This window comes from Gopherus evgoodei, chromosome 1 (genome assembly GCF_007399415.2).
Source record: "Gopherus evgoodei ecotype Sinaloan lineage chromosome 1, rGopEvg1_v1.p, whole genome shotgun sequence".
NCBI lineage: Eukaryota > Metazoa > Chordata > Testudines > Testudinidae > Gopherus > Gopherus evgoodei.
The window spans coordinates 3,800,896-3,826,474 of NC_044322.1; the positions used below are offsets into that span (position 1 = coordinate 3,800,896).

The 25,579-nt window shown below is 51.5% G+C and overlaps 1 protein-coding gene across 11 annotated transcripts in view; it reads left to right on the plus strand.

Annotated features, from left to right (window-relative positions):
* Positions 1-25,579, plus strand: part of ARAP1 (ArfGAP with RhoGAP domain, ankyrin repeat and PH domain 1) — a 195,015-nt gene that overhangs the window by 154,576 nt on the left and 14,860 nt on the right. For 10 of the 11 annotated variants that reach the window (XM_030556485.1, XM_030556495.1, XM_030556476.1 and 7 more), the window contains 11 exons: positions 24-63; positions 707-870; positions 2,055-2,267; positions 4,435-4,540; positions 6,655-6,802; positions 7,909-7,995; positions 8,928-8,996; positions 9,289-9,406; positions 14,401-14,514; positions 19,232-19,374; positions 21,029-21,061. In XM_030556485.1, the coding sequence (XP_030412345.1) occupies positions 24-63; positions 707-870; positions 2,055-2,267; positions 4,435-4,540; positions 6,655-6,802; positions 7,909-7,995; positions 8,928-8,996; positions 9,289-9,406; positions 14,401-14,514; positions 19,232-19,374; positions 21,029-21,061 (1,235 nt within the window). The remainder of the gene's footprint in view (positions 1-23; positions 64-706; positions 871-2,054; positions 2,268-4,434; positions 4,541-6,654; positions 6,803-7,908; positions 7,996-8,927; positions 8,997-9,288; positions 9,407-14,400; positions 14,515-19,231; positions 19,375-21,028; positions 21,062-25,579) is intronic. The other variant, XM_030556503.1, reaches the window with a different exon arrangement.

Genomic DNA, 25,579 nt, shown 5'->3' on the forward strand with positions numbered 1-25,579 from the left:
CATCTCTGCTTTTCATTTCACAGCCATCCAAGGGGACAGTCTGGTTCTGGTGGAGAGAAGAAGGTAAAAAGTCTGTTTGTGCTTCATGTAGTGCAGGGCAGAACCGAGGGAGAGATCCTTCGGGTTCGTTAGATCCTGCAGGTTCTTAAAAAGTGGCAGGGTTTTAATCGAAAGCCGAAAGGGACTAAAAATAACCAGCGGCACTGGAGCTGGGTGGATGATGAGATGGGGACTTCCCTACGTCCCTTGGGCAAATCAGGCCGTCTTAGCAGAGGCAGGAAGAAACTGCCCCCCACTATATGCTCAGTGGCTCGTGTGAAACAATCTGGTTGGCCTCAGTCCGTTTCTGCAGGGGCAGGCGTTCACCACATCTGACACTGAAGACCTGCCCCTGTTTAACACTGCCAGCAGAGGGTGCAGAGGTTGCTGTCTCTCCAGGGAGATGGACAGGGCCAGACTGAGACGCATCACGGTGGGCAGGGCTGTGGGGAGTAGTGTGAACACGTGGCTGCCCAGGGCTGTTCACCCAGTACCTTCCACCCACGTGGAATTCACTTTAGTGGGCAGGAACCTCTGAGGCTAGGGGTGCTGCAGCCTAGATGCATCAGCTGACGGACTCTCCAGCAAAGCTTACTCCCGGCATGCATAGCAGTCCCGGTTGTTGTTTCCCAGTTAAGGGGCTGTGGGGCCTTGTTTCTCTCCCCAGGACGCTGTACATCCAAGGGGAGAGGAAGCTGGATTTCTTGGGTTGGGTGGCTGCCATCCAGAAGGCTGCGGGGAGCTCCGGTGACACGTTGTCCGAGCAGCAGCTCACGGAGTCAGACATCCCCGTCATCGTAGACAGATGCATCGATTACATCACGCAGTGCGGTACGTCCACACCCAGGAGTTCCCTGTCTGTGGGCATGCAGCAGGCCCTCTCCCCCTCGTCTGCATGCTGGGGGCACCTCTGCTTCCAGAGGCAATCCCCTGGCCCAAGAGATGGTTTGTTGCTGGATGAGCCATTGGCCAGCACCGTTACCCAGCACCTCCCTAACCCATGCTGGCAAAGGCTGGGGTTTTCGCCTTCCTCTGCAGCATGGGGCAGGGGTCACTTGCAGGTTTAAACTAGTATAAATGGTGGATTCTCTGTAACTCAAAGTCTTTAAACCATGTTTTGAGGATGTCAGTGACTCAGCCAAAGGTTCTGGGTCTATTACAGGAGCGGGTGGGTGAGGTTCTGTGGCCTGTGCAGGAGGTCAGACTAGATGATCATGATAGTCCTTTCTGGCCTTAATGTCTATGAGTCCGAGTCTATAATGGAACCGTAGTGACAATTCAGAGGTGCAGACTGTGGCACACCCAGCTCCAAGAGGACAAGGGAAGTGCAGGCAGGTATATTACCACCTGCCTTCTCTCCTTGACCTACTGCAGGATGCATCCATCGCATTAGCAGGCTAACTCCACCCGGCCTGGTGAGGGGGTAGGAAGGCTACTTCTGTGGCTGGTTGCAGTGGTGGCTTCAGGGCATTCGAAGTGTTGTGTTGAGCTCCTCCATAGTGGCCAGGTCTGAACACCCCTTTTGTAGCTGGCTACCCCATCTCCTGCCACGTCCCTTCCTCTGCAACAAATTCCCTTCCTTAAACTCCCTTCTAGCCCATACTTGGGCCCCTTCCTGGGCTATTTCTAGACATGTCAAGATCAGCAGTGCCACGTCTCAGTGTTTTGATGCAGGATTGATGTGGGCCCAGTCCAAGTGTGGGTCTGAGGCTTAAAGGACTGATTATTACACAGGTTTGTTTCCTTTGCTAAGGGCTGGATCCAGAGCCCCTGGCATGCAGGGGAAAGACTCCCAGGGACTAGACTGGGCTTTGGATCCAGCTCTCCAACTTCTACAGAAATTGGTGGTGGTTACCGGGCACATGCTGAGAGAGGGGCATTGATCTTCCCTTCCTTGCAGAGCTCCGCGTGGCTTCTTGTGTCAGGGCAGTGGGAGGGCGGGTGGCCTGTGACTCCCCGTGGCAGAGCTCTTTGTTCTTCACATCGCTGACCTCGAGTGACCTGTCCCGCTCCAGGGCTGACCTCGGAGGGGATTTACAGGAAGAGCGGCCAGAACTCCAAGATCACCAGCCTGCTGGAGATGCTCCGGAAGGACGCGCGCAGGGTCCGGCTCAAGGAAGGGGAGCACCACGTGGACGACGTCTCCAACACGCTGAAGAGGTTCTTCCGAGACCTCGGGGATGGGCTCTTCACCAAAGAGTTCTGCCAGGACTGGCTGAAGGCAGCAGGTAGGGGGCGCTGCTGTCCTCTCTTGGCAGAGCCTTGAATGACAGGAGTGAGGCTGGGTGATCCAGGGCTCCCTTTTGGCCTTACAGTCCATAAATCTATGAGTCTGACACAAGGAGGCTGCATTGCAGGGAGAGCAGTGGCAGCTGGGTGCTCTGGAGTGGGAGGATAATGGGGAGTCCAGGTTGTTAACAGGCCCTGCTTTAGAGAGGAGCGTGTATCCCAAAAGGGGAGACTAATCTGAGATGGGCTTAGATCAAGGGATTGGAAGTCAGGGTTGCTAGTTCCAGTCCCAGCTCTGCCACGTGCCTGCTGGGTGACCTTGGGCAAGTGACCGCCCTCCCTGTGCCTCAGTTTCCCCATCTGTGAAATGGGAGTTATACTATTTACTTCTCTCACACTGGAGTGTATGAAACTTAACTGCTGTCTGTAAAAGACTTTGAGAGCCATGGAAGGAAGCCACCAGAGAAGGACAAATCACTGTCACAAATTCTCACTCCTCTGGCTGCACAGCATGTCCTCTTAGAGTGTCACAGGGACAGAACTCCCAGCCTCTTGTTCCTAGAGCTTAGCTAATCTCCATGAGCTGTGAGCCGTATGGGCCTGCGACACACAGTTCAGCAGTTCTGATGCCATCCAGTAGGGGGCAGTGTGACATGCACACACCAACCAGCTCCCTATGGGATTCATATTGTGATTGATTATTGCAGGATTAGGCATTTCTGCTACGGGTGGAGCTTAATTATCTCAAGTCAGTAGCGGACGACTCAGCCAGCCCCTCTGTCTGTGTCACTCCAGCACTGCACAGCAGGATGCTACAGCCTGCTCAGTGGGCTCTAGTCTGAGAGTGCCTGAGAACAACTCCAAGACATTCTTTGCTGGTTTATTTAGCCTGGAGAGCTCTGCTGAGCAGGTGGGTGAGACACACAGCTGAGCTGCAGCAGACTAATGCCACCTGCTGGCTTCTCCGTGGCACCATCCAGCTGGGAAACAGCATCTAGGCTGCAGATGTTTTGTTTGGAGAACTCTGGGCGGCTTGAGAGCTCTGGTTCTGGGGGTTAGAAGTGGCCAGGCGCAGACAGGGCCATGAATCACAGCAAGAGAAATCTGGAGCCTGCCCTGACTGAGTGGGGAACATGGCACAGGAACCAGGTCCCTCTGCGGTGGGAGGATCCGAGTCTTCCTATGGGGGAAGGCTGAAGGGAAACGAGGGGAGCAGGGCTGGACTGAGACGCAGACGGGTCCCGGATCTCCAGCCTCGCTGGACTGGGGGGTGTTTCTCCTCTTGATGGGTTCGTGGCAGGTCAGAGGAACGAGGCGATGCTTTGGCTTATCCAGCACAGCAGAAAGGACGCCGGACCATTCACCCTTTACAGCTGGAGCTGCCCAGCAGCCCCAGCACCTGGGATGGGTGAATCCGGCTGACAACCAGCTGAGATCTGAGCAGGGAGCTCAGCCATGTCCCTTCCCTCCCACGCCCCTGCCTGTCCGGGCTGTCCTCTACCCGCGCCCCTGCCTGTCTGGGCTGTCCTCCACCCGCGCCCCTGCCTGTCCGGGCTGTCCTCCATCCACGCTCATGGACAGGTCATTGGTGGTAGCAGCGCAGTCAGGTTTGCACAGTGCGGCTGGCTGGAGGCTAGAAGAAAAGCACAAGACCTGAATCCCTCCAGGACCCAGGAAGGCTGCGTGGGTCCCAGAGAGTCTCCCCCGAGTGTCTTCACCACGTGGCCCCTTCTGTTCCCCCAGTGCTTCTTCCCAAGTGGGGCCGCCCCCTCTGCTCAAGTCTACCTCAGCAATCCTCTGTGTGCCACACCACCTCCTCTCTGCATCCAGCATGCCCCAGCCCTTCCTCTGCTGCCTCCTCCTGGCTGAACAGCAGCTGAGGGCTTGTGTCTAGGGGTGGGAAGCCAGGGGATGCCGTGAGGAGAAGCAGCTGGTGGTAGGGGATGGGGCAGGTGAGGGGCAGTCTGGGAAATGGATGGATGGGGATCAGGCAAGCAGAGGAGGGTCCGGTGAGAGTCCAGTTCAGTTTGTACCATGGATGACCCCCGGCAGAGAAGCCTGGCAGCCAATCTGGCAGCATTTGGCTGGTAGCCTCCTGCCCCAAACCCAACCACTCTGCCACCGAGCGGTCCTGCTCACCCTGTGCTCCGCTTCCTTCCCTGCCAGCGGTTGAAAATGAGGAGGAGAAGATTGGCCAGTACCGCCAGCTCCTGAGCAGCCTCCCCGTGGTGAACAGAGCCACAGTCAAAGCGCTGATCAACCACCTGTACCGGTAAGGGGGGCATGGCTCCACTCTGGGCCTGGCTGAGGCCAGTGCTCTCTGGTAGGTGCTGGAGCTGTGTGCCCCGTTCTGCCCGCTGGGCACACAAGGCCTGGGTTCCACCCAGCCAGAGAGTCACTCACCAGGCCTCCCTGCTAAGGAAAGAGGTGCTGGGTTTACCTGCTGGTTTGGGATGCAGCGAGATACGGGTCGTTCTCTCGCTAACAGGCTGTGGAGGGGAAGGGGCTAAAGCCAGGAATTCAGGAGACCTGGGCTTAATCCCTTGCTCTGCCACCAACTCACCGTGTGACCCCAATCATGTTAGAAGTGAACTTCCGCAAAGGGCGGTTGTGAGACCCTCCTATAAAGGAGGCTCCAGATATGCACAGCGTGGTTAGGATGAAGGCCAGACTCAGGATCTGCAGAGCAGTGTTTGTCTTTCCCACAGTTCCTGGGACAGGTTCTTCTGCCTCCTCTTCAAAGAGCCATGCACCTTTTATGGCTAATGGGTCCCACCTGCCAGGTCTGTGTAGCCATTTATTTTATTAATTATACTACAGTGGGTTCAGCTCTGGCAGCTACAGTCTCATGTTCAGCAGAGCTCTCTCTCTTTGTTCTGGATCTAGAGCCCACAGGAACACTTGAAACCACAGGCAGGTAACACAGACACTCACAAGAACATCTCTAAAAGCAGCAAAGAATCCTGTGGCACCTTATAGACTAACAGATGTTTTGGAGCATGAGCTTTCGTGGGTGAATGCCCATGTTGCATCTTACGAAGTGGGTATTCACCCACGAAAGCTCATGCTCCAAAACGTCTGTTAGTCTATAAGATGCCACAGGACTCTTTGCTGCTTTTACAGATCCAGACTAACACGGCTACCCCTCTGATACTTAAGAACATCTCTGTTAGCCGGTTTATTAAAGTTACCGACAGAGTTCTAAATGTCACACGGTTGGCACTTCCTAGAGATAAGTAACAACAGACATGCTCACATCCTCCTAGATGGGGTTCGAGTCTGTTGGCTCTCTCAGGGGCTGATCATCAATACGGGCATGGTTCCTGCTGGAGGTGTCCCATGGGAAGCTCAATTTTTCAGCTCTGGGCACCCTCTTTTATACTGTGATTCTGTCTATACCTACATTCTGCGTGTGTACCTGGAAGTGTCCACCCTCTCTTTCTTACTGGTCTGTGTCCCCTAGAAACACAAGGGACCCCTATAGGCTGGGCATATTCTCTTAACATTTATGTACCTCCTTTATTTTGTGGGAGACAATATTTGCTGTTACAGCATTTTATCATTTAAATTTAATCTTCTGGCTAAACTTCCACAGTATTACCAGCTGGTACCTCTTTTTCCATCATCTTTCGGGTTATTTCTCGGTCATTGACTCATGTCAGCATTTCTTGTCTCCACGGCCTAAAATAGCTGAGCTAAAATCTTACAGGCCTCAGCCTACAGATTTTTGCATTTCAGCTTGTCTGACTCATGTCTAGTACATGGTTCTTCTAACTACTGATCAGTCTTGTACTTCTGTAATCCTGCAAATGATCTCTTATTAACATACAATGAATATGTATAAGATGTTGATTAATCATAACATCACACAATAGGTGGATAATAAACTAAAATCTTTGGCTGCGTCTGGCTGGATCTGTCAGGAAGCACAGCTCATTCCCTTCCACCAGCTGGAGAGAGAGGAACTCCTTTCTACCCGCTCCTTGGTAGTTCTGTTCCCAACTGCCCACCAGCCCTGCCAGGAGCCAGAGCAGAATTCAAACTCCATCCCCTGTTAGCAGCAGCTGGCTCCTTTGACCTAGCAGCGTCCCTGAGCCATTCACCCAGCGGCTGGGGTTTGCCTAGGTCAGAGGTGGAGCAGGGTATGTCTGGCCGAGAGGGTCCCCACCACTAGGGAGCAGAGCCTGGGCCCAGATCTAATAAGGCGTTTAGGTGCCTAGCTCCCACGGAGATCAGTAGAGCACTGCACACAGCAACCCATGGAGGGTCCCCCCAGAAACGCACACCCCGACTGTCCTGGTGAGATCTGAGAGGGCCGTTGGGGCAGGGCGGGGAGGCAGCTGGAGCTTTGGGAGGAGCTGTCCTTAACATGCTGGCTTTCCACAGGGTCCAGTACTTCTCCGAGATGAACCAGATGAACACACACAACCTGGCAATCGTCTTCGGGCCGACGCTCTTCCAGACGGACGGGAAGGACTACAAGGCAGGGCGCGTGGTGGAGGATCTCATCAGCCGCTACGTGGTCATATTTAGCGTATGTAGCATTCAGAAGCCCTACTTCTCAGCAGAGTGAAGGCTTCCAGGCCTAGAGCCTTCCCCACGTACACTCGGCTACCAGGCACCTATAGAAAACATTGATTGCCTCCTTCGCCCATCCAGAATGAGAGTTCGCACTGTTGTCCATTGTAACGTGGTCTCTATCTATTCAAGCTCTTCTGTGGAGCAGTGTGGTCTGGTGGCCAGAATGTTAGACAGCAAATCAGGAGATCTGGCTTCTACTGCCAGCTCTGCTACCTTGGGCGAGCTCCTTCCCCTCCCTGTGCCTCAGTTTCCCCATCGTACCAATGATACTAACCTCCTTTGTGAAGTGCCTTGAGGTCCACGGATGTTAAGCGCTCGGTGTGATTACTGTTACTATGGCCCTTTGCGCACATTGTTTTACCCTGGGAGCTTCCTCCACGAGGAGGTTTTTTCCTTTGTCATCTCTCTGATCTCCAGCCTCTCTTTCCACCCACCACTCAGCACCTGGCTCCGGGCATATGATTCTCAGCAATGCACTAGCCACCAGATCCTATAAAGCACCCTCTGCAGATAAAGCCTAGCCACTGGGAGAAGGGTGACTTTGGAGAGGACTGGCTGGATTTGGGGGATCCATGAGGGGAAGGTGGCTGTGTCTGAGCCATGCTAGAGAAGCCCAGTTTTCTTGGAGGCAAGTGGAGGGTGGGATTGCGTCTCACAGATCAAGGAGAGACACTTATGACACAGAGGGTCCAGCTGTACTGCGGTCAGGGGGTGTGAATGCAGCATGTATGGACGTACCTGAGCTAGCATGAGTAACAATGGCCATGAAGCCGTGGCAGCTTTGAGGACATTGGGGCGGGTGAGGAGAAGCACGGGAAGCCCTGTTAGGAGTTCAACACCATTTGGCAGAGGCGCTTAGGTGCCTTTCCTTGGCCCGTGGAGCTGGGCAGGTGGGTGACTCCAGACCAGCACAGCTCAGTTACGGGCAGGGGGCCAGGAACTGATGGGGGAGGCCCGTGTCCTCCCCAGAGCTGGGCCCCATGTGAAGCTGTCCATCTGGTCTTCCTGCTGCCGGGCTGCAGAGGGTTTGATTGCTCTGGCCTGCTGTCCTCTCGGCAGGTGGACGAACAAGAGATGAGGAAACAGCAGGACGAGATCCAAGCCATCATCAAGATGCGGATAGCCGGCTCCTCCAGTGGAACCCAGGTAGCTGGCCCGTCCGCCCACTGGTGGAGGAGGGGCAGGTCTCACCTGCACACGCTCGCTCGGTTCTGAGACTTCTCTTCGGAGAGCCACTGGGAAACTAAGCTCTCAGGAACTCCAAAGGGAACAGGCAGATACAGTTAGTCTCCTCCAGCAGCTAACCTGGGAGGGTCGCTCTCCGCTGTAGCGGTCTGGCTGTAGGGGCTGCTTCCAGTTCTGACACACATCGTTTCATGGCGCTGTGTGTGCTGGGTCTGTCCATTCGCCCTCCCAAGAGCAAGTCCCCTTTTTCTATCGCTCCCAGAATCCTAGGCGGTAGAAGGGGGCAGCTTGTTAGGTCCCAGCTAGCTCACGCCACTTCCTGTTACCCTTTGGAAGCTGAAATAGAAAACATTTTCAGCTATTTCCCCCTCCCACTCAGCAGCCTCTGGGTCTGTCCTCAGCATCCCTGAATAGACCACTGCTGTACCACCACAAAGCCAGCTAGAAATGCTCCGTGTTCCTGCTGATGGCTTCTCGCGGCTCCAGTGACTGCTACTGCTGACCAGCGGGGGCGCTCAGGCAGATGCAATCTATTCTAGTGGGGACAAAGCAACACTCCTTGTGCTGAATTGCTTGAGAATAGGGGGTGGAAACAGGGTCAGCTGCCTGCTGAGCAGTGGCCTGATTAAATCACATGACCCACTGATCACATGACCTTCCTTTTGCCCACCTATGGAGTTAAGTGTGTCACAGGTAGGGCTTGGGACCCTTCTCCCCTTAAAGGGCCAGCCACCCTGTGATGGGGGGTTATTTGGCTAATAATGTAGGGCATTGAGGGGATCTCTGCACCCAGATTAACTCTGGGGTGTGGCAGGCCAGGCCGGGAGGGGATTCACACTCACCAGTGTAAACAGGAACCTGCTGGTAAAAGCCCCTTTCTGGTTTCCTTCCAGCAAGCCGGGGACTTCATCTGCACAGTGTATCTGGAGGAAAAGAAGACGGAAGCAGAGCAGCACATCAAGGTGAGGCGAGGGCAGGGGCGGTGGGAAAGGAGAGAGGCCGTCGCTGGGCGTGCTTCAGGCAGGCCTGCGCGGAGTCTCTGCCAGAAACCGTGTCATGTGCTGTGCGCCCCGAGGAAGGGGAAGCTGGAGGGATACGCCAGGTGGTGGCACGCGATAGCCACAGAATGAACACAAAGGTCCATGGGCTAGTACCCCACTGGATGGTCGGGCTTGCACTGAGGGGTGGGGGAATCTGGAGACATGACCTGCCATGATGCAGACATGAGAGAGGCTTCTTTCTTCCTCGCCTCAGATCCCAGCCACCATGACCGCAGAAGAGCTGACCTTCGAGATCTTGGACCGGAGGAAAATCGAGACGAAGGAGAAGGAGTACTGGAGCTGCTTCGAAGTGAATGAGAGGGAGGAAGCAGGTTGGTGTCTGGGCGGGAGAGAGAATGCTAACCTGCCAGGTGTAGAGCGGGCAGGGCATTGGGTCCAAGAGCTGGATGGATAACCTATAACAGCTCTGGCGAGCAGACTAGAGAGGGCATCGGGAGAGTCTTGGCTCTGACATTGTGACCTCGCAAGTCACTTAGATCGAACATAAAGGCAAGCGTAAAGCACTTAGTTAGGAAGGAAAAATCAAACACACAACTACAAAGTGGGGAATAACTGGCCAGGCGGTCGTACTGCCGACTGGGATCTGGGGGTCAGAGTAGATCACAAATTGAACGTGAGTCAACAATGTGATGCAGTGGTGAAAAAGGCTTATATTTCAGGGTGTGTTAACAGGAGTGTTGTATGTAAGACATAGGAGGTAAATGTCCTGCTCTACTCAGCACTTGTGAGGCCTCAGCTGGAGAACTGTGTCCAGTTCCGGGTGCCACACTTTAGGAAGGATGTGGACAATTTGGAAAGAGCCCAGAAGAGAGCAACAAAAATGATCAAACCGAGCTGAGGAAAGGTTAATGAGCTGGGCGTGTTTACCCTTGAGAAAAGAAGACTGAGGGGAGGGCAGACAAACTTTTTGGCCTGAGGCCCATGTTGGGTTTCCAAAATTGTATGGAGGGCCGGTTGGGGGAGACTATGCCTCCCCAAACAGCAAAGTGTGGCCCAGCCCCTGCCCCCTATCCAACTCCACCGCTTCTCGCCCCCGACAGTCTCCCCCAGGACTCCTGCCCCATCCAGCCTGGAGGATGGCGTGGACTTTACTCTCATCAAGTTTGCAGCTGACACTAAACTGGGAGGATACGCTGGAGGGTAGGGATAGGATACAGAGGGACCTAGACAAATTGGAGGATTGGGCCAAAAAAACCTGATGAGAGTCAGCAAGGACAAGTGCAGAGTCCTGCATTTAGGATGGAAGAATCCCATGCACTGCTACAGCCTAGGGACCGAGTGGCTAGGCAGCAGTTCTGCAGAGAAGGACCTAGGGGTTAAAGTGGGCGAGAAGCTGGATATGAGTCAACAGTGTGCTCTTGTTGCCAAGAAGACTAACGGCATTTTGGGCTGTATAATTGGGGCATTGCCAGCAAATTGAGGGACATGATCATTCCCCTCTATTCGACATTGGTGAGGCCTCATCTGGAGTATTGTGTCCAGTTTTGGGTTCCACACTACAAGAAGGATGTGGAAAAATTGGAAAGAGTCCAGCAGAGGGCAACAAAAATGATTAGGGGGCTGGAGCACATGACTTATGAGGAGAGGCTGAGGGAACTGGGATTGTTTAGTCTGCAGAAGAGAAGAATGAGGGGGGATTTGATAGCTGCTTTCAACTACTTGAAAGGGGGTTCCAAAGAGGATGGATCTAGACTGTTCTCAGCCGTACCAGGTGACAGAACAAGGAGCAATGGTCTCAAGTTGCAGTTGGGGAGGTTTAGGTTGGATATTAGGAAACACTATTTCACTAGGAGGGTGGTGAAGCACTGGAATGGGTTACCTAGGGAGGTGGTGGAATCTCCTTCCTTAGAGATTTTTAAGGCCCGGTTTGACAAAGCCCTGGCTGGGATGATTTAGTTGGGGTTGGTCCTGCTTTGAGCAGGGGGTTGGACTAGATACCTCCTGAGGTCCCTTCCAACCCGGATATTCTATATTCTAATCTCCCCTGTTCCCCTACGCACCCCCCCCCCCCCAGGACCTCTGACCCATCCACCCCTCCTTGTCCCCTGATGGCCTCTGGGGCCCCCACCCCTGATTGCCCCCTGCCGCCCCATCCAACCGCCCCTTTCCTTCCTGACTGCTCCCCTGGGACCCCTGCCCCCATTCAATCCCCCTGTTCCCCACCCTCTGACCACCCTGACCTGACCCCTATCCACACCCCCGACCCCTGACCATCCCCCTGAACTCCCCTGCCCTCTTTCCAACCCCTCCCGCTCCCTGCCCCCTTACTGTGCTGCCTGGAGCACCGGTGACTGGCAGCGCTACAGCCGTGCCACCCAGAGCACCAGGACAGGCAGCCGTGCTGTTCAGCAGGAGCCAGCCATGCCACCGCCAGCACAGAGCACCGGGTCAGGCCAGGCTTTGCAGCTGGGCTGCCCCAGGAGCTCGCAGCCCCACCACCCAGAGCACTGCACCGGCGGCAAGCTGAGGCTGCGGGGAAGGGGGAACAATGGGGGAGGAGCTGGGGGCTAGTCTCCCGGGCCAGGAGCTCAGGGGCTGGGCAGGAGGGTCCCGCGGGCCGGATGTGGCCTGCAGGCCGTAGTTTGCCCACCTCTATGATAAGTCTTCAAATACGTGAAGGGCTGTTACAAAGAGGACAATGATCAGTTGTTCTCCGTGAAGGTAATACAGAAGTAATGGGCTTGATCTGCAGCCAGGGAGATTTAGGTTAGGGATTAGGAAAACCTTTCTAACTGTCAGGATAGTGAAGCTCTACAATAGGGAGCTTGTGGAACTTTTAAGGGAGGTTGTGGAATCCCCCTCACTGGTGGGTTTTAAGAACAGGCTGGACAAACGCCTGTCAGGGCCGGTTTATGTTGACTTGGTCCTGCCACAGTGCAGGCAGCTGGACTAAATGACCTCGAGGTCTCTTCCCGCCCTCTATTTCTGTGATTTCCAGAGCAGCCACTGAGTTTACGTGGGTCGGTTTCTAGGTGCCCGTCCTGACATTTGGGGCTTGAATTTGCAGAAGTGCTGCAAACCAGCTGCTGGGGGCCAGATCTTTAAAGGTTTTTATGCACCTACAGATGCAGATAAGCATCAAGGACTTTAAAAAAACCCACTAGGTGCCTCTCGGCATTTTGAGGCTCCTCAAAACCTTTGAATATCTGGCCCTAGGTGTGCTGGGCTCCCCAGCTGTGTGGCACCCAAAATCAATAGCCACTTTGAAGTTAGGCCTTCCCTCACTGTGCCCTCTGTTTCCTTTAAACAAGGAGGGTTATAGCTATTCACCTTTGGAAAGTTCTTTGAGATCCTTGGATGAAAGGCCTCACGTTAATACTAAGTAGCAGCAGAGGGCTGAATCCTGCAAAGAGCTGAACACCCAGGAAGTCAGTGGAAGCAGTGGGTGCTCTGCAGCTACTCAGGACCTCTCCGGATTTTGCCCGGCCATGCTGTGAAAATCCCAGCGGCAGTAAAGGCTTTACACGAGCAGTGTTTCCTGACCTCCAGATGGCTGAGATGCCTTCAGGAAGGTGAAACCGCCTGACTCATTCGGCTGGGCCATGTGTCATTAAAGGCCGATCTGTCTGCAGTAACAACTCCCCTTTGCCTCCCCGCAGGGCGTGGGGTGAGCTCACCTCACGTTGTGGCCGGTGCTGACATACGCTGTTGTTTCTCCTTCAAAAGCTCAGTCTTGCTTCCAGTGAAGTCACTGGCAATACGATCAGTGAGACCAGCAGGGGCAGGATCGGAGCCATGATGGGGAAGTCGCTTGTGCAGATTTGAAGGCCCGAAGGGATCATTATGATCATCTAGCCCTCTTTGGGCACGTCTTCACTTGAGTCAACTCGGGTTCTAACTCGGTGTTTGACCCTGACCACCTCCTGTCTACACACACAGCCGTCTCACCTGAGCTTAGTGGTGCTTTCAGCCCGGGCTCGCAGGTCACCCTCGGGTATAGGTTAAAACCCAGGTGAGTCTTTCACTCGGCCTGCTAACCTACCCACTTTACAGAGGACACAGGCTAAATCTCTGCAGTGCTGATAGTCCTCCAGCACCTTCTCACAATTCCCCCCATGTGCCCAGGACAGACAAGTCCTCCCACAATTCCCTGGGACAGAACCATAGTGTGGCTCAGCGTCTGCGGCACGAAGAACCCGGGATCGTTCCCCCTGGTGACACACAAGGGAAGACAGAGTAACGTGGGTGAGGCTTTGCGGGGAGATTCTCACCCCCAGGCAAGGCTGACTCAGGTGCTAATCCCGAGTGAGCTCTGCAGCAAAGACAGCCCCTTTGGCACCCAGCTCTGATCCGTGGCCTTTCATCCGTTGATCTCTAAGCTCCTGACAAAAACTGGGGTATCATTAACCCTGTTTGCCCTCTGATGGCAGCAGCACCCAGAAGCTGCACTGGCTGTGGTCTGCAAGTACCTCTTTTTCTCTTCATCTGCCTTCCCCGTCCCCTCCAAGCAGGAGCACAGTGCCAAGGAGCTCTGTCAGAGAGCTGGGCTCTCCACAGCGGAGTGGGACAGGAGAACTTGTTAGAAGGGTGACTGTCCCACTCAAAAGCTGTTTGTTAATTGATTGGACTAGTTAATTCACGCTGCACCATGCTTACTATTGATTTCCCATTAGTAGTATAATGGTGTGGCCTGCTCCCTAGTGTTTTTCTGGTTCCCTGGCTGTATTTTTTTACTGTGGCTGATACGTGATTCTGTCAGATCGCACAGGCTAAGCAGGATCTGGCCTGGCCAGTACGTGTATGGAAGACCTATAGCAAAGATTTCGGCGCTGCATGACATGGCACGGATGTTTTTCCTCTGAATCTGTACTGAAGCAGTTACCCAACATTGTGCTAGGGGGCGCTATGCTGATGATGAGGCAGAAAGCCGAGGGACTGAACTCTGTGGTCATTAAAAGCCCCCAGGCACTCTTTGCCAGAGAAGATGCATGAGGCCTTGGAGTCCAGCCTGAATCCTCACATTCTGCTTCCCTAACTCCACCTTGCAGCCTCAGCTGGAAAGGATTTCATTCACTGCCTCTCCTAAACAGTTGGGTAGTGTTGCTATAGGCTGTTGAACAGCCACCCACATTCCACCCCAGAGGTGGCTGCATTCTGGTGGTGGGGGAAGAGATGCTTGAGTATAGTTGGTAAAGCAGTTGAAGAGACTCTATACATGTAAAATGATGATCCTCCCCCAAGGGGTATTTAGTTGGCTCACAAAGAGTTGAATTAAAACATGCAGCTTTGGTCACTGTCAGCATGCTCGCAGAGTGGGGAAGCCAGATGGGGGCATTAATACACCTGTTCCTCCTTCCCCGTGCAGAGCGGCCCTTGCACTACTCTGAGAAAGTCCTGCCTATCTTGCATGGCCTGGGGACAGACAGCTACCTGGTGGTGAAGAAGCAGCTGTCCATGGAGAACATGCTTATCTATCTAGGTAGGTGGTTGCAGGGGTGTGTTGGAGATGTACCTCAGTGTGGATGGGATCCAGGCCGCTTAGGGTTCTCGCACTTCTTAGTCTTCATTGTCCAAAAGAGAGAGTGAGCTGGCTGGTCTGATGCGCGCGGCACAGAGACACGTGCGCTGCGGGAGGTGCAGTGTTCTTCAGGGTAGCCTGCAGTATCCTCCAGACGTAGAGCCCTGGAATTGCGTGAGTAGAATCCTGCACCCAGATGTTCCTGGGTCTATCTAGGGTTCTGTGCTCTTCCTTTGTCAGTACTGGGTTGTGCTAAGGGGCTCCAGGCAGCAAACCCATGGTTGGGGAGCAGGAGGGAGGGAAAAAGGAAAGACCTAGGAACGTGCGCATGCCAGCCGGTGCCAACCAATGGCAGGGAGGAGCTTTTCAACCCAACAGATGGGCTCAATCCAGACCCAATCGGAGCTGATCCTGCAAACAGAGGGCAAAGAGACATGACATCAGCGTCTTTCTCCAGCGCCTGCCCTCCTTCTCACTCACTCAGACAGGAAGCCCGTTTATTATCAAGCCCTGCCCTGGTCAGTTTCTGCACAGATCATTTGCCATGTCTCTGCCCAGCTGGGGCAGTGGGACTCTCTCCCGCAGCCCTGCCCCCTGTATCAGGGATGGCAAATATGGCCTGACCCTGCAGCTTCCGTTGGTGTTTCCTCAAAGAAAGAGGAGACTCCATTGAAGAGAGAGCCTGGGACGCAAGGGAACAGGGTTAGAAACCTTCAAAGGGAGGGCTGCAGTGCCCCACAGAGAGAGTTGTTAGAGGACTTATTCCTTCACCCTCTCACTTCCCCGGTCCTTCTTGCATGAACAGAGCAACAATACCCGAAGTCCGAAGGTACAAACAATTCAGTGTTTACTGAGGGGAGCTTCCAGCAAGCAATGATTCCAGTTTCCTTCCTCAGTGTCCCCCTTCCCAGCTCTGACACCACAGAGACTTCCTGTGTCCCTGTTCCCATTCCCTGTTCCCATTCCCCCCTTAGCAAAACATCATTCCAATTGCCCCGCCCCCATTCCCTGATCCCATTCCCCCCCTTACTTCCAAATTGACTGCAGACTAATAGTAAAACTTGAGTTCTGCTTAGCTATACCTTAACCAATCATTTTACTGAAATTTAACCAACCAATCCTAACATATTGTAACATGATTATCTAACCAATTATATCCCACCACCTTAATTGGCTTACACCCAACAAAATTAATTATACAGCAGACAGAAACAGTCACAGAACCAGACAGAGATTATACAGACAAACAGTAGGGAAGTGGAGATGATAGAACAGTACAGAAATGAGGATATCACACCCTAGCTATTGATAAGTGAGTTCTTGCCAGACAAGAGTTCTTGAGTTCTTGCCAGGGGAAAAACAACTGAGGAGAGTTGGCAGTTTTTCAAAGGGACGCTATTAAGGGCCCAAAAGCAAGCTATTCCGATGGTTAGGAAAGATAGAAAATGTGGCAAAATACCACCTTGGCTTAACCATGAGAACTTGCGTGACCTACAAAATAAAAAGGCGTCATATAAAAAATGGAAACTAGGTCAGATTACGAAGGACGAATATAGGCAAATAACGCAGGAATGCAGAGGCAAGATTAGAAAGGCAAAGGCACAAAATGAACTCAAACTAGCTATGGGAATAAAGGGAAACAAGAAGACTTTTTATCAATACATTAGAAGCAAGAGGAAGACCAAGGACAGGGTAGGCCCACTGCTCAGTGAGGAGGGGGAAACAGTAACGGTAGACTTGGAAATGGCAGAGATGCTTCATGACTTCTTTGTTTCGGTCTTCACTGAGAAGTCTGAAGGAATGTCTAGTATAGTGAATGCTTACGGGAAGAGGGTAGGTTTAGAAGAGAAAATAAGAAAAGAGAAAGTAAAAAATCACTTAGAAAAGTTAGATGCCTGCAAGTCACCAGGGCCTGATGAAATGCATCCTAGAATACTCAAGGAGTTAATAGAGGAGGTATCTGAGCCTCTAGCTATTATCTTTGGGAAATCATGGGAGACGGGGGAGATTCCAGAAGACTGGAAGGGGGCAAATATAGTGCCCATCTATAAAAAGGGAAATAAAAACAACCCAGGAAACTACAGACCAGTTAGTTTAACTTCTGTGCCAGGGAAGATAATGGAGCAGATAATTAAAGAAATCATCTGCAAACACTTGGAAGGTGGTAAGGTGATACGGAATAGCCAGCATGGATTTGTAAAGAACAAATCATGTCAAACTAATCTGATAGCATTCTTTGATAGACTCATAGACTCATAGGTCAGAAGGGACCAATCTGATCATCTAGTCTGACCTCCTGCACAAGGCAGGCCACAGAACCCCACCCATCCAATTTTATAACAACCCCTATCCCAGGATCGAGTTATTGAAATCTTCAAAATTGGTTTGAAGACCTCAAGCTGCAGAGAAACCACCAGCAAGCGACCCGTGCCCCACGCTGCAGAGGAAGGCGAAAAACCTCCAGGGCCCCTGCCAATCCGCCCTGGAGGAAAATTCCTTCCCGACCCCAAATATGGCGATCAGCTAAACCCTGAGCATGTGGGCAAGAGTCACCAGCCAGCACCCAAGAAAGAATTCTCTGCAGTAACTCAGTTCCCATGCCATCCAACATCTCCCCGCAGACCATTGAGCAGACCTATCTGGTGGTAATCCAAGATCAATTGCCCAAATTAACAATCCTATCATAACATCCCCTCCATATACTTATCAAGCTTTGTCTTAAAGCCAGGAAAGTCTTTTGGCCCCACTACTTCCCTCGGAAGGCTGTTCCAGAACTTCACTCCCCTAATGGTTAGAAACCTTCATCTAATTTCAAGTCTAAACTTCCTAATATCCAGTTTATACCCATTAGGATAATGAGCCTTGTGGATAAGGGAGAAGCGGTGGATGTGGTATACCTAGACTTTAGTAAGGCATTTGATATGGTCTCAGATGATATTCTTATAGATAAGCTAGGAAAGTACAATTTAGATGGGGCTACTATAAGGTGGGTGCATAACTGGCTGGATAACCATACTCGGAGAGTAGTTATTAATGGCTCCCAATCCTGCTGGAAAGGTATAACAAGTGGGGTTCCGCAGGGGTCTGTTTTTGGGACCGGCTCTGTTCAATATCTTCATCAACAATTTAGATGTTGGCATAGAAAGTACGCTTATTAAGTTTGCGGACGATACCAAACTGGGAGCGATTGCAACTGCTTTGGAGGACAGGGTCAAAATTCAAAATGATCTGGTCAAATTGGAGAAATGGTCTGAGGTAAACAGGATGAAGTTCAGTAAAGATAAATGCAAAGTGCTCCACTTAGGAAGGAACAATCCGTTTCACGCATACAGAATGGGAAGAGACTGTCTAGGAAGGAGTATGGCAGACAGAGATCTAGGAGTCATAGTGGACCACAAGCTTAATATGAGTCAACAGTGTGATACTGTTGCAAAAAAAGCAAACGTGATTCTGGGATGCATTAACAGGTGTGTTGTAAACAAGACACGAGAAGTCATTCTTCCGCTTTACTCTGCGCTGGTTAGGCCTCAACTGGAGTATTGTGTCCAGTTCTGGGCACCGCATTTCAAGAAAGATGTGGAGAAACTGGAGAGGGTCCAGAGAAGAGCAACGAGAATGATGAAAGGTCTTGAGAACATGACCTATGAAGGAAGGCTGAAAGAATTGGGTTTGTTTAGTTTGGAAAAGAGAAGACTGAGAGGGGACATGATAGCAGTTTTCAGGTATCTAAAAGGGTGTCATCAGGAGGAGGGAGAAAACTTGTTCACCTTAGCCTCCAATGATAGAACAAGAAGCAATGGGCTTAAACTGCAGCAAGGGAGATTTAGGTTGGACATTAGGAAAAAGTTCCTAACTGTCAGGGTAGTTAAACACTGGAATAGATTGCCTAGGGAAGTTGTGGAATCTCCATCTCTGGAGATATTTAAGAGTAGGTTAGATAAATGTCTATTAGGGATGGTCTAGACAGTATTTGGTCCTGCCATGAGAGCAGGGGACTGGACTCGATGATCTCTCGAGGTCCCTTCCAGTCCTAGTGTCTATGAGTCTATAAGATGCTATCAAACTAAGTTTCCTTTTACATCTTCTAGGCTCTACCCTTTCTCTGGAGGTGATGGAATATCAGGACAGGATTGTATTCCTAACAGCCCAATAGCACCTTATTTTAGTGTGACTAGTTTGGAATGTGAGGATGTCACCGTTCACTTCCCAGCTTATGGCTGCCTCTGCTGCTTAGCTGAAGGCCTTAGCTTAAGTACAGGGCCTCAGACTGTCACAGTAAGGGAAGGCCCTTACACAGACAGACAGTGATTTTGATTCTTTCTTTTATACCTCTGTAACTAGCTAAGTGATAAGAATACACCTACATTCTTAAAGTATAGGCCTTTGCAGCAGGCTTGACTATCTATATCCTAACAAGAGTGTGTGTGTGTCTGTGTGTCCGCGCCTTTCCTTGAGGCCACCGCTCCCAGTGGAAATCCTCATTTGCCAATTATGGGACCAGTAGGGCAGGTTCTGGGATCTCTCATCTCACCCCACTGCACTTTGCATTGTCTGCCAGCTAAAGGCGAGATGGGAATTACCCTCCATCTGGTGCGGCGTGGGCTGCAGCCTGTGTCCCCCTGCAGCCGTGTGTTTAACCCCTTGCAGTCTGGCTCTGACAGCTCTGTGCTTTCCCCAGCCAGCAGAGTGAGCGACAGCAAGCACGGCATGATGAAGTTCCGGGAGGAGAGGAACCTGCTGGGGCTCGGGCTGAGCACGGGCTTCCACGACCGATACTTCATCCTGAACAACAGCTGCCTGAGGCTCTACAAGGAAGTGCGGGTGAGCTCCCTGGGCTGCCACAGTCACCTCCCATCCCGGCACACCATCCTTTCCCAGGCCTCCTGGCCAGCAGTGCCCCCTACTGACCAAAGCTGACCTGCGCAAGCATCCTTTTTTCTGGCTCCACTTCCCTTCTGTCATCCACTCTTTGCCTCTCCTTACTGGTAGCTGTACGATCTCGCTGGGCGGGGGTGGGGGACTCTTCCTCAGGGCGACGCTGTGGTCAGTGGCATTTGACTGCAAGCATTTCAGTTGGTTTCGTTTCCAGTATACGCAGGCGAGGTATTTCCAGCTGCGATACGGACATATCACTGCCTGTGTGCAAGGCACTGGTGAGACCTCATCTGGAATCCTGTGTGCAGTTCTGGTCACCCATGGTGGAGAGAGAGGGAGCAGGTGCAGAGAAGAGCTGTGAGGATGATCAGGGGAGTGGAGGGCCTGTCTTAGGGGAGGAGACAGAAAGGGCTTGCCTGGCTTAGCCTGGCAAAATGCAGGCTGAGTGAGGATTGGATTGGATTGCTCTGTAAATACACCAGGGAGGGAGAAGAGCTATTGAAAGGATGTTGGCACAGGAACGAATGGGGATGAACTGGGCATGAGTAAATGTAGTCTGGAAGTGAGAAGAAGGTTTCTGACCATCCGAGGAGGGAGGTTTTGGAACAGCTGCCCAGTAGAAGCAGTGGCGCCAACAACTCAGCTACTTTTAAGATGGAGCTTGTTAAGTTGATGACCGGGATTATATGACAGAGTTGCCTGTGATAGCCAGGACAGGACTCAGTGACCTAGGAGGTCATACCAGTCCTATGTTCCTATACAGCAAACTGCCTAGTATGTGTGTGCACCACTTCCCTCTACTGGATGGAATCAGAACTGCTTCACTGTGTCTCATGGGTCCCGTACTGCTAGCAGCTAATGGGGAGTCTCCTTTGGCTCAAGCGCAAAGGGCCTGTGCTTTTGGATTCATTATAACACATTGGAGGCTTATTTACTTCTCATTCTCAAGTCCCATTTATAGCAGCAGAGATGAAATGAAGAGTAAGCATCTGTTTACACTGTGCAGTTTCTGTGAAGACAGCACCAAACTCTGTTATAGCCATGTTGCCAAACTGTGTTAGCCTGGGGACTGTGACATGTCACCATAGCGGGGTCACAATAATACTTCACATTGGTATCCAGCTTTTCACATGTTGCAGTCCAAGCGCTGTGATCCCCATTTCAAAGATGGGAAAACTGAGGCACAGAGCAATGGCGTGACTTGTCCAGAGCCACACGGTGGGTCCCTGGAAGAATCAGGATTAGAACCCCAGTGTCCTGACACCCAGCTCTAGGCTCACTCCACTCGCTGCTTACAACCCAGTTTGGTCCTGCCCTTTCAGTCTCTGGGCCTTCCTGCCCACATATCACACCCTTTGTGGCCAAGTGCCCAAATCCCTGTGCCCCACTGCACAGATCCTTGCAGCTTCCGTTCCTTGCTCCATGGGAAGTGAGACGCAGATCCACATTGGCTTTACAAGCCCCCTGTTTTGTGGCCGTAGTGGGGTAGAATAGGGGATTACCCAGAGGGTGACACTTCACCCCCCAAAACACACAAACCTCTCCCCGATCTGTGGCTGATCCTCTGTGTCCGGTTTAACCCTGATCCTTTATTAAACAGAGCGTGAAGCAGCGGATGCCTGCCATGGAAACCGTGAGTAGAGAAGTGTGCTGTGTGACAGCTGAGCGGGATGATCCGGGGGCTTTGATTTGCTCTCTTGCCTTACAAGGTTGCCCTGGGTCAAACCCAAATCCAGTCGCTAAACACACTCAATGGTGTGTTTGCGTGAGACACACGAGCACGTGGTTTTCCTTATCCGAAAAAAAAAATGGATTCACACCATCACAAAGGGAAATCATGGGAAAAAATACGTCAGTATTGTGTAACAATGATACAAAACGATAGATCTCCTGCTGGTGCCTTGGGCTGTTCCTGTATAGTACCACAGTGGTTTTTTAGGGTGTGATCCAGCCCCGCTGAGTTCAGTGGTCTCTTGTAAGCGATGGAAATGTCTTGCCTGCTGTGTGCGGACACCTCCTCACCCCGGCGCACACCCCTGCACCCTCAGACCTGTGTTCCCTATGATACCTGACATTCACTGTAACTAGCAGCTGTCACGAGAGAGTTCAGGTGTGAGTTGCCATGGCCAGGGAAGTTACACCAGCAACCTCTTCCTTTAAAGAGTTAAGGAAATTAGTTAGGGAAGTGGATTGGATGGAGGAATTAGTGGATTTAAATGCGGAGGAGGCCTGGAATTACTTTAAGTCGCAGCTGCGGAGACTGTCGGAAGCCTGCATCCCGAGAAAGGGGAAAAAAACCATGGGCAGGAGTTGTAGGCCAAACTGGATGAGCAAGCAACTCAGAGAGGGGATTAGACAAAAGCAGAAAGCTTACAGGGAGTGGAAGAAAGGCAGGATCAGTAAGGAAAGCTACCTTGGTGAGGTCAGAACATGTAGGGATAAAGTGAGGAAGGCTAAAAGCCGCATTGAACTGGACCTTGCAAAGGGAATCAAAGCCAATAGTAAAAGGTTCTACAACCACATAAATAAGAAGAAAACAAAGAAAGAAGAAGTGGGGCCGCTATACACTGAGGATGGAATGGAGGTTAAGGATAACCTAGGCATGGCCCAACATCTAAACAAGTACTTTGCTTCAGTTTTTAATAAGACTAGTGAGGAACCTTGCGATGATGGAGGGATGATAAACGGGAATGTGGATATGGAAGTGGATATTACCGGAACTGAGGTAGAGGCCGTACTTGAACAGCTCGATGGGACAAAGTCGGAGGGCCTGGACAATCTCCATCCGAGGATATTAAAGGAACTGGCGCGTGAAATTGCGAGCCCGTTAGCGAGAATTTTTAAGCAATCGATAAACTCGGGGGTTGTGCCGTATGACTGGAGGATTGCTAATGTAGTTCCTATTTTTAAAAAAGGGAATAAAAGTGATCCGGGTAATTATAGGCCTGTTAGCTTGACGTCCGTAGTATGCAAGGTCTTGGAAAAAATTTTAAGGGAGAAAGTAGTTAAGGACATAGAGGTCAATGGTAATTGGGACGAATTGCAACACGGATTTAGTAAAGGTAGATCGTGTCAAACCAATCTGATCTCCTTCTTTGAGAAGGTGACGGATTACTTAGATAAAGGAAATGCGGTGGATATAATTTACCTAGATTTCAGTAAGGCGTTCAACACGGTTCCGCACGGGGAACTGTTAGTCAAATTGGAAAAGATGGGAATGAATATGAAAGTTGTAAGGTGGATAAGGAACTGGTTAAAGGGGAGACTCCAGAGGGTCGTATTGAAAGGTGAATTGTCAGGCTGGAAGGAGGTCACTAGTGGAGTCCCTCAAGGATCGGTTTTGGGACCGATCTTATTTAACCTTTTTATTACTGACCTTGGCACAAAGAGCGGGAATGTGCTAATAAAGTTTGCGGATGACACGAAGCTGGGGGGTATTGCTAACACGGAGAAGGACAGGGATACTATTCAGGAAGATCTGAACCACCTTGTAAACTGGAGTAATAGAAATAGGATGAAATACAATAGTGAAAAGTGCAAGGTTATGCACTTAGGAATTAATAATAAGAATTTTGGATATACGTTGGGGGCGCATCAGTTGGAAGCGACAGAGGAGGAGAAGGACCTTGGGGTACTGGTTGATAGCAGGATGACTATGAGTCGCCAATGTGATACGGCTGTTAAAAAAGCAAATGCGATTTTGGGATGCATCAGGCGGGGTATTTCCTGCAAGGATAAGGAGGTGTTAGTACCGTTATACAAGGCGTTGGTGAGACCACATCTGGAATACTGTGTGCAGTTCTGGTGTCCCATGTTCAAGAAGGATGAATTCAAACTGGAACAGGTTCAGAGACGGGCTACAAGGATGATCCGAGGAATGGAAAAACTGCCTTATGAAAGGAGACTCAAAGAGCTTGGCTTGTTTAGCCTGGCCAAAAGAAGGCTGCGGGGGGATATGCTTGCTCTATATAAATATATCAGGGGGGTTAACGTTAGGGAGGAAGAGGAATTATTTAAGTTTAGTACTAATGTAGGCATGAGGACAAATGGGTATAAACTGGATATTAGGAAGTTTAGACTTGAAATTAGACGAAGGTTTCTAACCATTAGAGGAGTGAAGTTCTGGAACAGCCTTCCGAGGGAAGTAGTGGGGGCAAAAGACTTTTCTGGCTTTAAGACAAAGCTTGATAAGTATATGGAGGGGATGTTATGATAGGATCGTTAATTTGGGCAATTGATCTTGGATTACCACCAGATAGGTCTGCTCAATGGTCTGTGGGGAGATGTTGGATGGAATGGGAACTGAGTTACTGCAGAGAATTCCTTCTTGGGTGCTGGCTGGTGACTCTTGCCCACATGCTCAGGGTTTAGCTGATCGCCATATTTGGGGTCGGGAAGGAATTTTCCTCCAGGGCGGATTGGCAGGGACCCTGGAGGTTTTTCGCCTTCCCCTGCAGCGTGGGGCACGGGTCGCTTGCTGGTGATTTCTCTGCAGCTTGAGGTCTTCAAACCAATTTTGAGGATTTCAATAACTCGGTCCTGGGATAGGGGGTGTTATAAAATTGGATGGGTGGGGTTCTGTGGCCTGCCTTGTGCAGGAGGTCAGACTAGATGATCAGATTGGTCCCTTCTGACCTATGAGTCTATGAGTCTATGAGTCTATAACCTTAGGGAACGGGCAGAGACAATGGGCTGCATAAAAATCCCTGATGCAACAGAGCCTGTGAAAGCAGAGTGACTTATTGCCAAAATGAAATCAGACCTAATCTTCCAAGGGTCAGAGCCAGAGTCAGGGCACTGATGCTGGTCCAGGCATCTACCCTAGGGCAGGATTTGGCCCAACCCTGTTACCAATGGCCCTTTCCCAAGGTTGCTGAAAGTCCCCCGTATCTCTGTTACCACAGTATCTGAGCACCTCACAACACCCCTGGGAGGCAGGGCAGGGGGGAAACTGAGGCACAGAGGCTAAATGACTTGTCCAAGGTCACACAGGAAGTTAGGGTGATGTGGAATGTTGAAAGAGGAGGCTTTTGGCAGATTGTCACCACCCGGTGATCAAGGGGGCACTACAGCCAGCGCAGCTGCTGCCATGTGGGCACAATTTTGGACCCCTCATATATGCAGGGGTGGCTGAAATATTAAAGTGCCTGTTCCCCTCAATAATTCGTGAGCTTGCCGGGACTGCAAACAGTTGTGTAATCCACCCCCAGCACTCATTTGGCCATCAGGGAAAAGGTATTGTTCCCAAGGTTAACGAGGGAGGTGCATCTGGCTGCAGTGCCGTTCTGTGGTAGCAGACGTTCCCAGGCAGGAGGGTGTGAAAGGATGATGAACGGGAGTTAGACAGTTTTTCACCGCTTGCCTGTCCCGGGGCTAGGGTAGGACGGGGACTGAGAGACAGTGGATAACTAGAACCATAGAAATTATGGGTGAAACAAGGCTGCTGTTAGGTCATTCAGTGCATTTCCCATCTAGTGCAGGAGTATTCCCCACAATGTGCCTTTCGGGCCTTTGTCCAGTCTCGTGTCAATATCTGTGCAATGGGGTTTCTCTCCCTTCCCTTGGGGAAGCTATTCTGCCATCGAGCAGAGCTCGCCAATGAGTGGGGGCGAGGGGCAGCATTCAGAGGACGGTTCTGTCCCATCACTCCTAGTTACACACACACACACACACACACACACACACACACACACACACACACACACACATATCTCCCTCGATGAGACGCTCGCAGGCACTGCTGGGTGACATGCCAATGCTGATCTTTCCTGCGTGTAATCACACCATGACCCGGGGCGCTTTTGTAAGTGGCTTAGTGTGAGATCGATGGTTTTGTAATTAAAATTCGCCTTTTCTGTGTGTGCAGCCTGCCTGCGACTTGACTGTGTGACCTGCTTCCTTTGGGTCTTGTACATATGAATATAATCGGCCATGTTCATATGGGGCCTAAGCAGGACCAGCCTGGAGACTGTGCCCCAACATATCTCAGAACCAGCCCTAGTGAATAGGAACCAGGAGTCCAAGCTGCCAAGTGCTGGACGATTCGAGAGCCCAGAGATCAGGTCCGGGAGTTGGGTTTGACAAAATTCAGATCCAAACCCAACCTTCCCTAGAGTGGAACGAAGCAGACATGGGGTAGATATGCATGCCA